This window comes from Colias croceus, chromosome 24 (assembly GCF_905220415.1).
Source record: "Colias croceus chromosome 24, ilColCroc2.1".
NCBI lineage: Eukaryota > Metazoa > Arthropoda > Insecta > Lepidoptera > Pieridae > Colias > Colias croceus.
The window spans coordinates 433,748-450,177 of record NC_059560.1 but is presented as its reverse complement, the minus strand read 5'-3'; the positions used below and the strand labels follow the sequence as shown (position 1 = coordinate 450,177).

The following is a 16,430-nucleotide window of genomic DNA, read 5'->3' as shown; positions in this document are numbered from 1 at the left end:
CAACCCAATTATTTTATGCATTCAATTTCATAGTGTGTAATAAAAATTGTCATGAAAATAAGTCTTATCAGATTGTGTCGATGATTTATGGTACAAATAAAATAAAACAACACTTAAATAATAATACTTTATTAAACTTAAACACAAAAGTCGATGGCACTACAGGGTAACTTGTCAAGTGCTACATAAAGGTGAACTAAAGATCTAATTTGACAAACATTGTATTCTAAAATAACATTTCTCTTAAGTTTGTGTGATTCAAAGCATAATCATAATTCACAATGTAAATACATTCAGATATACATATGGAGAGGACACCGCCTACATCACTTATGTTCCGCTCAACATAAGCCATATGGCCAAACTGCACTCAGTCGCTTTAGTGCGATGGTCGCGTTCATGTCTTGTTTGTTGTATAGCAAAAAACCATGAAACTCATAAAATATTCCCTCTAGTGTGTAACGATATTGCACTAATAATTCAAGTAATGCGGCAAAGTGCAAAGAAATAACTTATCATCGGTAATTAACTAGATAATCATTTTTTAAACTCGAGCAAAATTTTTGGCGGGCGCCATTTTGCGTCATTTGACTCACTAGCCCCCCCGCGCCGCGCACAGATTTTCTTCGTGGTGTCTCCTCCATACGTAGTAATAATAACTCAATGTGTGAATATTATGTATTTGTAATACGCATACAATATATTTAAATTGAAAACCATATCAGTCATAAAATACAAAATTATCCGAAAATAGTCACTAAACATTACAACTACTTATATAATAATATTATAATCATTTATAAATTCAATGTATATAAGAGTATTCAGATCACAATATAAGTTTTTATATAATTATAACTATCTTTACAATAAGGCACAAAACATAAGCACTAAGGTGACAATAAGCTCATATACTTAAATCTAGGAATCTTAAAAATAACATCTTCACATTAAAAAAGGATATCCACCTTATAATATTGAGAATTATTGATTTTACAAGTTTGGAACTATGAACTCTGGCTTTGATACTCCTCAATATTTTTAAACTATTTTGTGCAAAATAATTCTAGTGGCAAATATATTGTATCTTTATTATGTGCTTCATTTGTAAACGAATATCACTTGTTATATTATTAGAATATAAAGGTCCTTCTTATAAATATAACTTATAAGAATTTGTGTAGATCTACAATTGTGTAGGCAATCTTCGAAAATATAAAATATCTCTTAAATTTTGTAAATATAAAATCTGAATGAATACATAGAATACTTCTTATGTATGAATCACGCGAGTGAAGCCGCGAACTCGAACTAGTATTTAATAAATCAAAACCTTATTTGTAATAACAAATACTTTATCACCCATTTTGATTGACACATTTTTCATTAATTTATTATAACTTTTATTCTAATTGACGCAACTTGAATCTTTCTGTAGCCGCAAGAAATCGGCATTACTAAAAACCGAGTATTTATAGACATTTGACGGATTTAAAACATGATTTTTCCATAATCATAATGAACACTCGATATTTTATAATTATACTGAATTGTTATTTTACCTAGTAAATATGGCCTAATCGTAACAACATATACGGTGACCTTTTCCCATAGATATTTGCTTTTACTTACAATAATTAAAATTGTCTGAATATATAACTGGTTATTCCGACACAATCAATAAAATTCCTAAACATGTCACTACAAAAACATGATAAACGCACATTTTACACAATTTTAAGTCCATCAAATGTCCAAAACCATTACTTTACACCTTCAAAAACACATTTCTATATCATCATCACCACATCACAAATGATCACCAACACTATGCTTCATCACTGATCACACTGGGCCTGTGTCCTCTCCGTTTCCTCAGAGTGCCGAGTATTTGCAGCATTTCCTTCACGGCTTCAGGCTGATCGTCCGTTTGTTTCTTCTCTACGGTGCGATCTGTTGACTTTAGGTGGAATTTACCACCTTTTATTTGGTCCACTATGGCGTCTATTGCACCGCCTGAAATTATAAGTAATTGGTAAATTAATTGGTTGTTTAAAGTGTAGTTTAATCTATACTAATATTATAAAGCTGAAGAGTTTGTTTGTTTGTTTGAACGCGCTAATATCGAGAACCACTGATCCGATTTGAAAAATTCTTTCGGTGTTAGATAGCACATTTATCGAGGAAGGCTATAGGCTATATTATATCATCACGCTACGACCAACAGGAGCTGAGCCACGCGGGTGAAACCGCGCGGAGCAGCTAGTAACTAATATAAATTACAATTTTTATTAGTTTGAAATGTAAGAATTGTTTTTAGATGGACTACTGGAATATTGATATATTAAATTTTATTTATATTAAATTTAATGATATATTGCTACATTAAATCACAGAATACTTAATAGTAGTTAACGCTAATTAAATAGGTAGTAAATTTCTATTTAATATAGATCTAGAAAAAACAATTTGAAAAGTGAAAGGGCGTAAATCTATAAGAAATATCCTGTAACAATAATGTTTAACATTTGAAAAAAACCGGTTCATAATAATGTTTGTTTAAAATAGAATAGACAATGAAATCTTGCAATATATTCTATGTAAAATTAAAAATAAATTTCGAAACTACCCCCATTAGCTTAAAATAACCCAAAAACCAAACCTACCTCCATTCTGTTTCGTCTTCTTCAGTGTACCCGACTTGCTGGCCAATAGTTTCGCCATATCTCCCTCAACATTTCCTTCGAATACCACTGGCGCTGGTGGTGGTGGGGGAGGGGGAGGGGGGAGACAGGGGGGAGGGGGAGGGGGAGGAGCTGTGTGAGGTGTGGGGGGAGTGGGAGGTGCGGGAGAAGCAGGGGGAGTAGGGGAAATAGGGGCTGGAGAGGGAGGTTGGATAGTTTGAGTAGGTGGTGGTGTGGGTGGTGCTGGTTCTGTAAATATAAAGTGTAATTATAACATTGAACACCAAAAATATGAGTTATTGCTATGTTTGGCAAAAATAGTCCGAAGAAATACTCTGCTCACGCTTTTATAGGCAGAGTTTTCTTACTTTGAACATTACTGGCATAAAAAAGCTGTTCATTTCAACATCTTTTAATAAGAACACATAAAACAAGTTAATTATAAAACTAGCCAATCTATTTTGTATAATATACGGCAAGTGTTTCCATAACACTACTTTTTTCATTGAGATATACATATGGAGACGACACCGCCTACATCACTTATGTACCATAAGCCAATGATATTATATATAGAAACAAGAGGTAGATACGTTACCAACGCACCAAAACGTAAACCGTGAATTGGTCCTAATTGGGACCAGTGGAATCAGTCAGATTGTGACTTGTGACAGCGAACGCACATGCTGATATAAACGTTAAAATTATCAATAATGCCTTCTTGTGTGTTCAGAAAGTGCACAAATTACGATAGTAAAATAAAGAAAGATAGAGGAATATCATATCACAGGTAAATGTATTAAAATATTATAATTTTAGAGCAAAAATAACAATTTGCAATTATTAATGAATGACACTTGCTTGACACTTGTATTGAAATAATGAAAGGGATAAAACATTGCTTCAATCACTAGTGTGACAAAGCTAGCGCACACTGTGTTCAAAGATTATCATGTAGATACGATTATTGAAAATAGAACGGCTATTTTATTAATTTCGATTTGGGTAAATACTTGATTATTTTTATATTTAAATCCACACAGTGCATGTAATTAACAAATATATCTATTTATTATATACAATGAAATCGTGATGGCAAAAATGTTTGTTTGCAAAAATGATGTTGAATATACGTATACATTAAAGAAAAGATTATCGCTACTGACGAAAAATGCTATTTGCTTTTCTGTAAATAGCTATTGAACATACATTTTATTTGTGTTTTAGATAAAAAAGGCTTATACTTCATCCTTTCTTTTATTTCATACTTTTTTTCATCTAGGCACCACTATTATTATATCCTACAAGTTGGAGTGATGACCATGTACGGGTTCCGGGAACTGCCTTGAAACGAATAGCGTAAGATCGGTCCGTATGGAGTTCTATAAGGAGGACTATGCTCAGCAGTGGGTGTTTATCGGGTGAAATGATGATGACCGAAAACGAACACCACAGCTAGTAATAAATGCTTAATACAGTTATATCTCCAAAAAAGTTTTTTTCATTGTAATACAACTTCATAATAATAATTAAATAGTAAATGAAATTGTCCCATTTGTTTACGTGTGCAGGAAACGTAACATCTATAACATTGAACCTTCTGTGTCGTTAGTCTATGCCAATTGCCATGGCAACTATTTGTTTATTTATATTTAATTGGTGAATTCTTGTGACTTTTGCTTACACCTGCGCGGAAGTGACAAACTATCTTTGTCTTTTTTGTTTATATCATTTTATTAGAGCCATCTCTCTTATACAGTCTGTCAATGTAATAAATTAAGTAAAATGAAACTTGTATTTGTGTGTGCCTGACACTGCATAGGAAGCATTTTTTTTGGATATCTTGTGAGTATATAACGTATCTATACGTAAAATATCATTGCCATAAGCCATATGGCTTAACTGCACGCTCATTTTTTATTTGTTTTAAAGTGAAACGCATCAGATATGCCTTCGTGTGTGTTACGATATTGCACAAATAATACAAATAATACGGAAAAGTGCAAAGAAATAACTTTCATCGGTAAGTACCTAACTAGATAATAATTTTTAAAACTTAGTTAGAGAAAAAAAATGGCGCACAGATTTTGTTCGTGGTGTCTCCGCCATACGAAGTAATATTATCTCAATGACTTTTTTGAGCTATTCATTTCAGATTCTAAATTCCGGTAACCATACACTTACCAACAACTTCCTTAATCTCCTGTTTCTTCTCTCCCTTCCCCCCACTCTCAAAGTAACTGATCCTTGACTTCAACGTATTTCTTGGCTCATTCTTCATTCTCTTTTCCAACTCCATCAATTTTCTTTCAGCCCTTTCCGCCCTTTCGACCGCTTTCTGTGCATCTTCTTCTGCTAGCTTGATCTTCTCCTCCCATAGGAGTATGTCTGTGTCTTCGTGTTTTTCTGATAGTTTTAGCTGAAAATATTATTTTTTTTGTTAAGTTATTTCTAATATCGAGATGCGTTAAATGATGGTTACATAATGTAATTTAAAACACTTTAAATTTTTAAATATCACAAATTTGAAGAGCCCCACTAGATCCCCTCCCACCGTCGATAGTAAGTTCGAAGTTGAAAGGGACTTATAGTTTTGTATACGTTGAGTACGGATTAAAAATTCATAAAAATCTAGAGGATTTTTTTAAATTTAAAAGTCATCACACATAAAAATGATAATGAAAAAAATTTTAAGGAATGTTGAAAGAACAGGAAACATTTGATCACGATTCATATCCCATCCGGCGAAAAGCAAAAGTCGCGAGAGGAAATTAAGAAACCGGCCAAGGGCGAGTCGGATTCGCGCGGTTTGCGTAAATTTGTAGCACAAACGGATGTGTATTTTGATTGCGATGACATAGAAGTCATTTTTTTGACAACAGATAGACAACGAGGAGTCAACGAAGTGATTCTATAAGGTTCGTTTTCTTCTGTTTGTGGGCCGGAACCCTAAAAATAATCATCATTGAATATCGGCACCATAGTGACAGTTTACTGTCGCGTTCCGTACGGTGAGTGAGGGGTCCGGAGGCCCACGTCCCTTCCCATCCCCAACCCAATCCTCTCCTTCCCTATCCTCATTCCCTCCCATCCTCGCCCCTTCTCCCTAACTCCTTCCAAATCCCTTTGAGGACAGCAACACATCCACTTCCCAGTCAATGGATGCTTATGGGCGGCGTGTATCGCTTAACACCAGGCGACGCGTCTGCTCGTTTGCTATCCTATAGCATTAAAAAAAGACGGGAAAGAAACGGCAGAAGTGAAAACTTGATTATTAACGTTCAGCATGTTTGATATTTTGGAATGGTATCCGTCTTACGCATGGAATATAAGGGCTAAAGAAAAAGTCCGTCTTACGCTTTTTCGATCAGGCCACGTGTCCTGACGCGAGTTTAAGATTTTATACCCAACGCCGCTAAAGAAGTTTTCACTTCAAAAAAAATCACCTGCAGCAGCTCGATCTGGTCGCGGTGCCTGTTGGCCTGGCAGTCGAGCGCAGCCCGCAGGCTGTCGAGCTCGCCGAGCAGCAGGCCGAGCCGCTCGTCGAGCTCCAGCTCGCCCATCAACAGCGCGCTCTGATGTGCGAGCACTGTTGCGCGCTTCTTAGCGTCGCGCGCCTCGTGCTTGTACCTGGAAATAATAAAAAAATATATTATAAAAAAATGAAAATTTATCTATTAAAAAAAATACGTGTGGCACTCGGGGACTGGGGCGGTTGCGCTATTGCATGCTATGCCTTCAAGCCACACTTCCGCCCCAAGGAGTGGGGAGCGTGAGGTTTTTCAATAGCTTAAAATTACCCTAAACCATAAAATTGTTCAGTACCATCCTGCTTGCACAGCTAACGGAAAATATTTGTTTAAAAAAAATAGTTCAGAAAATAAAACAAAATACCTTGCAAAACTTAAGCAATTACAGAATTAAATATTTTCCATCAAGAAAAAGGAGATAAACATCATGTTTCATTCGAGCGAGAACTCATTTAACAAGGAACACATTCAATTTATTATCATTACAAATATGAATACATACGTCTCAGCCATTTGTCTGTCCTTGTCAGCATTCTCCTTGAGCGACGTCACCTCATCCATCAACAACTTGGACACCCGGTTGTGTCTCTCCAGCTGGCGTCGTAAATCTTCTAATTCCTTCGCTTGTTGTGCACATTTCTCCTTTTCCACTTCTAATTCCTGGAAATTATCGTTAAAAATCGATTAATTAACAGTCTGAAATAAGAATACACCCTGATTTATTTATCAAAATTCAATATTCATTCAAAAAGTCATTTACATAACTTAGCAATAACAATGGACCCAACATAGAACCTTGTGAGACACCATTTGAACAAAATTTCAAATGTCGACATCCACGAGCAAAATAACACCGATAAAGTCCACAAAACCACACACCTAACCATCACAAAGGCCTTTTAACCTACACCCCGAATAAAAAACAACATTCAACATAGATTTTTGCTATTTACTATAATGATTACCTGTGTCAATTGCACATTAACTTCGTGCGCCTCAAATTCGTGCAATTTCGCCGCACTAGCCTCAGTCTGTAATGTGGCGATCTGTTCTGACAGTTCGCTGACTGTGCGCTTGAGGAATTCCACCTCTTCATTTGTACTTGCTTCTGATGCTGGGAGTGAAGAAAAATGTTGTATATTGTGATTTTCATCAAGGATTTGATTTAGTCTAAGTCAATTTTATCCAATTTTTTTGCATAAATTTTAAGATAGATAGATGAAAATCATTCAATAAAAAAAAGAAAGCATTCAATAAATATAATAGAACAAACATGACAGAATTAAAAAAAATAAGGAACTTAAACCAAGATAAAAAACTTAGTGAAATTATATATAGTTTGCTTTTTTTTTGTAATACATTAAAGTGTTTGAAGCTTATTAATCATCTAAACAAATTTCAACCACAATCACATTAAAATAAGGTTCTATGTTAAACAATTGATACTTACAACTATCATTGGCATCAGTGAGATCAATATCCACGGTAGATGGCAGCGCGTGCAACAACGCCGTGCTTCGTCTTTTCAACTGTTTATTTTGTTTGTACCATTCTCCCGCCTGTTGCATCACCCTGGAAATGATGAGGAGAAAATTTGTATTAATTAAATGGAAAATTAATCTGTTCCCTTAAAATACAGCTTGCAATACACTATAGAATGACTTATGAGATCACCAATCATATTATGAAATTTTGAAAAATAAAAATTAAGTAGTTAAATAATAAAAAAGTTTCATAGATCATTTCACTTTTCTACCCACTAAGGAAATAAAACTTTCCCCGAATAAATGATGTGTATTTAGGCACAATACGTTTGTTTTAATACCTTTTTAGTTAGGTACTTGTAAAAAATATAATAACAAAAACAGCTACAGCATTTTTAATAGAATCGGAATATTAAAAACATCACTTTAATTGTATTGAACTAAGACAACGCTCAAAATACATATTTATTTATTTTATTGCAAAATATATTATTAATTAATTTTAATGTTTAAAATTGCAAACAATGCCTTTACAATAATTATAATTTGCAAAGTTGTGTTTATAATAAAAACAACGATGCAATGTAAATTAATCCAAGAATAACTTATACGCATCTCGAGTTCTTGAATTGACCACAAACAAATACTTACATCCAGTATTTAATAAACGTAAATATAACATCATCGTTTATACATAACGAACACATAATATTATTAATCACAAACACAAACTGTGATACAATATAACAATTAAAAATCCATCACCCTAAATATATTTTAAACACAAATTAATTTATAATTATAATTAGGACACATATTAAAAAATAATCACACTAATTACAACCGGGCACTGAATTATAATTGCAATTATTAATTACAATTAGGACATTAAAAATCATATGTCACGTTCGCGAGGGAGTAGTGAAAAACAAGTAATAGTCAAAATAGTGAAAATGTGAACGAATTAACATATTTTTGGTATAATTTATTACCTATATTGCGTTACTGACATATGCTTATGAGCTTTCTATCCGATATCTGGGCCTCGGATCTAATACGTCACTGTGCCAATTAATTGATTTTTAACTATATGTTTAACTATTAGCCATAGCCCGTGGTTTCGCAAATAAAACTATAGTCAAAAAACTTTTGTAAGTACCTTCATAAGACTACAAATTTATGTTTGTTTGAGGCTACGTTAAAGAATTAGCAAGAGATGATTTTAGGCACGCCAGCCACTTTAATCAAGTTTAATAGTTTTAGCATCTGCATATCTATACCTATATTTTAAAGCTGAAGAGTATATTTGTTTGTTTGCTAGAACGCGCTAATTTCAGGAACTATTGGTCCGATTTGAAAAATTAGCCCATTTATAGAGGAAAGCTATATATCATACCACTAAGACCAATAGGAGCGAAGCAATGTTGGCAAAACCGTATTTTTTTTAATACGCATTTTGAAAGTCAACTTATAAAGCTCTCATTACAACTCGCTATGGTATCTATCAGACGATAAGAGTCTGTAGTAATTCAACTTTACGCATTCAATTAATTCAATTAATAAATAAATCTATTTATTCATATCAAGGGAAAAGGTAAGCCAACTTACATGATTGCACCGTCTTATCCCGTACAAAGCTTTACTCAGAATTAAGAACAAAACAGCTAACCGCTTATATCAGCCAGCGGTTTGAATATGCATGCTTCCTCTAATTGAATGCGTGTTAAATTAAATAATGACGTTTACAAATATTAATTATTCCCATCACGCCCCGGTGTCCTCTTCGTAGAGATTGTTGATTTATTTAATCTTTTACGTCATTGCGTGTATAGGAAATGGTAAATAACGCGACAAAAATTATAAACGTTTATGTTAAACAAGTGATTTTGGATTGGAAAACTTTTGATCTGTCTGTGAGTTCACTAGAAACAACTAAATCTCCTTTTGGCGCAGTTGGATAATTGCAACAACATGAGGTGATAATAACGCAACAACTGGCTACTGGCTACGTAATGTGTCGTAATTTAATGTAAGTTTAATTGCATAGTCAACCATGCTGTAAAAAACACAATCAGAAAAATTGCTTTGATATTAAAACGACTGACAAAAAAATGTGTTAAACTTTTGCTTCAAATATCCTTCAACTTGCAAATTACTAAAAATTTGATTCAAATATGCATACCTTTTCATATACCAAAGGGCCAAAGATACCCGCAAATACGAAATAATGGAACTTAAACAAGTAAGGAATAGTCAGATAACTAATCAAAAACTATCATCATAACTCTAGATGGCTCTCAGTTGCTGACGTCACATCAAATTACATCGCCCACGGTTCCCTCCCACTTTAATTGAGGATCATTTTTAATGCAATTTGTAACGTTGTTCTGTTGCAATCAGTTTCTAATTATAGGAGATTTCAATTATGATCAGTTGAATATTTTTAATATTCGCAAATTCGCAATTTAATTTTTACACTCTGCAATTTTATTTTTTGGTCTTCAAATCTCGACCATTGAAGTAGGAATCTTAATTCTTAATTTAAGTAAGAGTTATTTATACTAGAAAAGATCTTTATTTTGAGAATCACCTTAAAAATACAATAATAAGAAAACTATTCTTACATTTTTTATTCCTTAACTAGAGTACTCCAGGTGCCAACACTGAGTGCCAAAACGGTTGCCATGGCGACTAACGAATTACAAATAAAAAATAGCGCAAGACATACTGTTTACAAACAGTTACCATGGCAACGATAATCGTATCCAATAGGTGGGATTTGAAAATAATCCTATATGTAAAATTGGCAAGGCAACTGTCGAAGCAAGTAGAGAACATGGTTTCTCGATTTTAATGTAAAAAAAAAAATTACGCGTTCATCGGTAAAATGTAACTTTCTAAAATGGTAAATTAAAGAATTTTGAAAATTCATCAAGTTATTTTTCAGTTGAAAACATAATAAACACAAAAACACTCCTTTTTTATCTACACAAAAAACACAAAGAGAAACTATTTATTTTTTTGTATTTTTTATGTTACTAATAAACTTAAAAACAACACTATCAATTTCAAAATAAAGTAAATAATTATTTTACCATCAAAAACATACATTTCCGAGTCACAGGACCACTTTTCCAAGTAGCTGGTTAAATATAGAAAAATCACTCACTTGTGCATAACCCCCGCGTCGATCTCATGCTGGTTCTTCAGCTGCTGATACTCCTGGAACAGCTTCTCGGAGACCAGCCGCAGCTTGTTCAGCTCGCGCTCCCGGTCACCCAACTCGCTGTCCAGGTGGTTCCGCTCCTCGAGGAGTATGTTGTACCGCCGTTGGAGGTCATCGTGTTCTCTGCGTGCTGCAGGATTTTTTTTGAATTACGCATTTTTCTTTACAAAATATAAGTACATACATTTGTTTTGAAAAAAAAGCGACTTCTCGCTTGATAAGTAAATGTTGATAAGAGAACCGACTAGGTATAGGTAGAGATGCTAACAAAGTAAGGAGTAAGAACTAAACTTAAAGTGCTTTAGAATTGGTAAATACTAAATAGTATCTCAAGGAAAGCCAGATTATAAAAAAGCGTGTGTACCGAGCACACGTGTCAGAAGTGAAACTTCTTTGGCAAGATTCCAAGATACCAAAATCGTCACCTTATTCCATGACGCGACGGTATTGTCATGACGCTACCTTGAATTTTTACTCTCAAAGCGCCTAAGGAAGTTTCACTTCAAAAAATGGTTTTATCATATAAATCAGGTTATGATAAACACATTACATAAAATAATAATGTAAGACATAGTAGAATTACTCTCTCTTCCTGATACTTTCAATTTTTGCTCCTCTCAAGTCCCAATGGTACATCTATACATTAATTTCAATTGTTAAAGTTATCTGTCACTAATTGATTAATTGATAATAATTATTCATGTACAGCCGACCCATATTTTAGTCAAAATAGCAACAAAATTAGACAGCAATAATTTATAACTTTGTATTTAAAAACATTGTAATGTAATGTTAGTTTTACATTAGTAGCACATAAAACAAGGGAATCTACTAGCACATGTTTACCTAATTAGTGCAGTCATTAGCGGTAATTAACATTCATTTAGATAATATAAATATGCCTAGTGATTGCCAAGATGTTTAACATTTCATACTAACTCCTCTATAATACATGTTTGAACAATTATAAACAAGTTGATTGTAAATTGTAATGGGTATTCAGTTTTGTAATCTATTTAATAATTACACATTTATAGATCCTTAGTTATTAAGTTCATATGATTTAAGATCATTATCTGATAATATTTAGAAAGTCATAAACATACATTATGTATTTAAAAAGACTGCCTTTAAGTTAATAAAATTTGTCACCAAGTTAATATTGAAAATGCTGATTCTAAAACATTTTGATTGTAAACAACACCCACCTGTTTCTTGAAGTGTAGGTAATATAAATAGTTTATAAATTTTATCAATAACATATTCTACACTCCTTTTAATAAGAACAATGGCTGATAAGAAAATTTTAGATTTATGAATTGATTTTATGACTAAATGCTTTAAGTATCTATAATACAAAATATAAATAACCTGCTTTTATTGTAATTTTTTTTTAAATTCAAGTTTGATATTCAACATTTTAAAATATTTCTGTTCCTGATACATAAAACTTAATAAAGGAGTGTAAAAGTTAATAACACATTACAAATGAATGAATTAAATCAGACATTCATAAAAAAATTAACGCAACATAAGTAATACAGGTAATACATAATACAAATAATATTACACATGACTATTTCTTATAACATTTATATCTAAATACAGCTATAATGTAACAACATGTAATGCAATATTATGAATTCATTATTTATCTACATTGCTATAATCAGATAAACTATCTTTGAGTGAGGAAATCTACTTGAAGTTATTATCTGTCAGCCGTTACAAGGAATTGTTTTGAAGTTAATTCTTGGCAATTGGTTTGTTTTATGCATAATTTAGATTATTCATTTATAGATTTAAAGGAATCTCTGTTTCAATTTGTTATTTTATCATGTATGAATGTCTGGAGCGAATTTGTTCATCTCAGTCAAGTATTGTAGTAATATTTAAGAGGAAATAGGTCTATAAGCTATTAGAATGAAGAACCATTTTACAAATAATGTTTCAAATTTACTGTATGAATTTATTTAAACTTAAGATGTCCTATTTTGCTTTACACAAATATGCTCGCTACACTAAAAACTTCAAACTTATCCAAGTATTCAAAGTGAAATGGCAGTAAAGTATATTATTTAAACCACAAGACATATTTCAAAGGAAACAGACTAATTTAAATTGGTGACTCAAAACTTGTAATGAAAATTTTCATGTTTCAGAGGATTTGATTCATCGTAACATTGTTGGAATAAATTGAAGTAAGTATTTTAGTCAGCACATCCAAACAATTTCTTATGGATTTAGTGTTTTTTATAGTTTGAAAAGGACATTGTTTCGTGATATCCTCATTTTGGATAAAAAATAACCCATTGTTTCAAAATCATTACTCACAAAACAATTACGAATTTAACGCATTAGTAATAATTTGCTTCTCAGAATAACTAAATTACGCTTTATTAATATAAAATTAATGTAAATATTTGTTTACCTCCATTTAGTGTACCTAATGTTGCGATTTTTGTAGGAAGTAAGTAAATAGAAGTTGTGATGAAATAAAACTTTTTAATTTCTTGATAAGTTGTTATTTGGCACATATATCTAGGTATATAGAATAAGCATTAAGCCACACATTATTCAAATGAGAAAATAATAATTAATTAATAAATATTGAGAATTGAGATTGATAAAAAAAAGTATTTTTTTTTCAGAAAAATATTGTTCCTAGACTCAGAGCATTAACCTATTGCTCTTAGTTCCTAGATGACATTTAAATTTGACATTTAATTTTGTTAATTAAAATAGTGATGTGCGATGTTCAAATTATTTAAAAATTGGGGTTTAATTTATCTACCCACCAAAATCAAAAATAAATTGGGTTTCAATTTTACCTTTATTTAAATATTAAAGGCATTGTTATATTAACAGGAAATATAATTTATTACATTCCTTGAATAGTAGTCATCGGAAAACATATAATTTAAGCATTTTTATACGAAATCGGTAGTTATTTCAGTTTTTATAAGGAAAATAACATCTGTTAGGAATAGGTTAAAAGTTTTGAATACATTATGCGTACGCAACAGGTCATCCTCGATCCTATCATAATCCAACAAATAGGAATCTAGACCTGCCATTCGTACTTTACTTTATAAGCACGACCCAGAAGGCTGGCAGAGCATGCGCAGTTCAGACAATAAAAAGTGGGAACACTAAAGATTTCCGAACCGAAATGAATAGTACCGACCTTTTTCGGACTTGAGCAGGTAGGCTTTGTGCTTCCTCTCAGCGTCCTCGTATCTGTTTTTCCACTTTTCGACGTACGTTGAGAGCGCGATATTCGCTTCCTTACTGTTTGTGTGCGCGTCAGGCTGCGTCATCCTGCCAGCAGTGGCTCGAGGGATCCTTGTAGCCGCGTTGGGACAGAGCGAGACAGAACTCCGTCCGCCTTGACACTGATTATTGTTCGACGCGATCGCACATACATTATCACCGTTCCTTTTAATCATTTTTGCATTGGTTTTTTTTTATATGCGCGCTGCGCTCGCTCGCATCGTACCGTTTTCACTTTATCCACCACACACGTGTGTAGAATCAAAAGGCTGAGCCGGAAAGCGCTAAATAAATTCGCAAATAATAAATTCTCTTTGTTCTCGCCGTTAAGGAAAATATACGCGTTATTTATTTATATAGGTATTACGCGCGGCACTATTCGAGTGTGTTCTCGCGTTCACTTGATAAAAACAACCTTGACGATACGTTATTATGGAAACAAATGTTATTATAAAAGCAATATAAAGGTGTATAATTCGTATTGAGTAGCACGACAAATACCGTTCGGCGTCGGATTGCAACTAACATACGCTTGTGGTTGTGATATGATAATGAAAACTACGTCATCGTGAGTCACTTGGTCCAATGTTTACGCTTTTTGTTTACGATAGTTACCTATGTTTAAAGTTGTTACCTGTTGATCCGGAATATTTTTTATACGGATATTTTTATTAGAATCGGAATATTCTTTATAATCGTGTCATGGATTATAAAAAACAAAATACGCTCTCTTAAGTTGCACATATGTAAAGTCTCAGTAAATAAAAATATATAAATTTAAATTGAAATAGAGAAATTTTTAAGATTAGGATAAAATCGCAACAAAAACTTAAAAAAGTAAATAAAAAAAACAACGTAAATCGAGAACCTCAGTTTTTTGGAATTTCCATTGATAAAAACGTTAATTGTTACCACTTTCAACAACAAACTCATATACCTAGCTATGAGTCAACAAAAAACCGCGCACAAAAATAAACGAACACTAAGCACTATAACACCGAAGTCGTTCATCAAACGCACTGAATGCATTTCATCTAAGAAATGCCAAACGGAAATTCTAATTTTAACACTGTTTCTATTGAAAAGGCGCGCCCGTATTGCATACGACAGGACTGAAGCGTGGGCCGGGAGACAGGACACAAATGGTCCGCCTTGTGATTTAATTGTCGCGACGAATACTTGGGACATTCATGATTTGAATGTTTGACCACCCAAGACGTAAATATAAGTTTAATTCATTCAATATTCATTCGGTGCATTGATATTTATTGCAGAATAAGGTACATTCGTAATCACTATAAGAAGAAAGTTTCGGTATAATACCGTGAAACGTCTGTAGAAAAAAATAATACGAATATTGGTAGGCAATAAGCAATAAGAATATTAATTGGAGGTTGTAATATAAAATTAAATCATATTTCAAATTTTAAATAACCGCTGTATCCGAATTAAAACACAAAAAATATATATTTTTAACAAAAACAAGTTGGCACATTGAAATAAATAAATGAATTTCTAAATAAGGATTAGACACATGTTACTTGAATACTAACAACTTGAATAGCTATCCATAAGGCGTCTGGCAGATCACACAAAGAGTTCATTACACAAACACGCAACTTGTACACTTATGGAAGAATCTTTATTGTTTGACCTCGTTGGAATTCTTAACTCGATTCATACTTCACAAATTAGTGTACAAGTGGACTGCGAATAAATGCTCTAAGCAAATCTTATTTGAGCGTAGATGCACTAGATGAAATTTATATAATTTATTTTAGTTATTAATAATTTGATCTACGTTTCAACAATCCAATAATACAATAAACACTGATAATTGCAGCGTAACTTACAAAAAATCGTCTAAATCTGTAAAAAATTAAGCAAGGTGAGACTGAAAAAAAAACCCTCTTGATCACACAAAAAGCGAACTCGGTGCAGCCGAATGGCCTTACAAAACTTTTCCATATTTATAAAATGAGGTCACAACGAGGCTTACCTCAAAGGGCTCCAGGTCCGCGCAAGGCAATCCGATTACCTCATGATAGCCAAGTTGGAACGTGCACAATGTATTTATTAAACTCGTTCCTCACCGCAGCCGAAACTCTACAACTGTACTTTGACATTTCGCGATGTGTGACGTCACTGCGAAGCCTTTAAATTAAATAATAATAAATTGCAATTTTAATATACTTCACACATATCGGGAAGGCACAGGCTCCTGAAACACAGC

At 32.9% G+C, this 16,430-nt stretch overlaps 1 protein-coding gene across 1 annotated transcript; it reads right to left on the bottom strand.

The window, feature by feature from the left end:
* Nucleotides 1–113: 113 nt before the first annotated feature.
* Nucleotides 114–15,001, bottom strand: LOC123702924 (actin cytoskeleton-regulatory complex protein PAN1). The gene is made up of 9 exons (XM_045650774.1): nucleotides 14,112–15,001; nucleotides 10,868–11,054; nucleotides 7,665–7,786; nucleotides 7,180–7,328; nucleotides 6,717–6,874; nucleotides 6,131–6,314; nucleotides 4,869–5,103; nucleotides 2,667–2,933; nucleotides 114–2,016 (listed from the first exon to the last, which is right to left on the bottom strand). Exons 1-9 carry the CDS (start codon nucleotides 14,371–14,373, stop codon nucleotides 1,829–1,831), a joined length of 1,752 nt encoding a protein of 583 aa, XP_045506730.1. The 5' UTR covers nucleotides 14,374–15,001; the 3' UTR covers nucleotides 114–1,828.
* Between the last annotated feature and the right edge of the window lie 1,429 nt (nucleotides 15,002–16,430).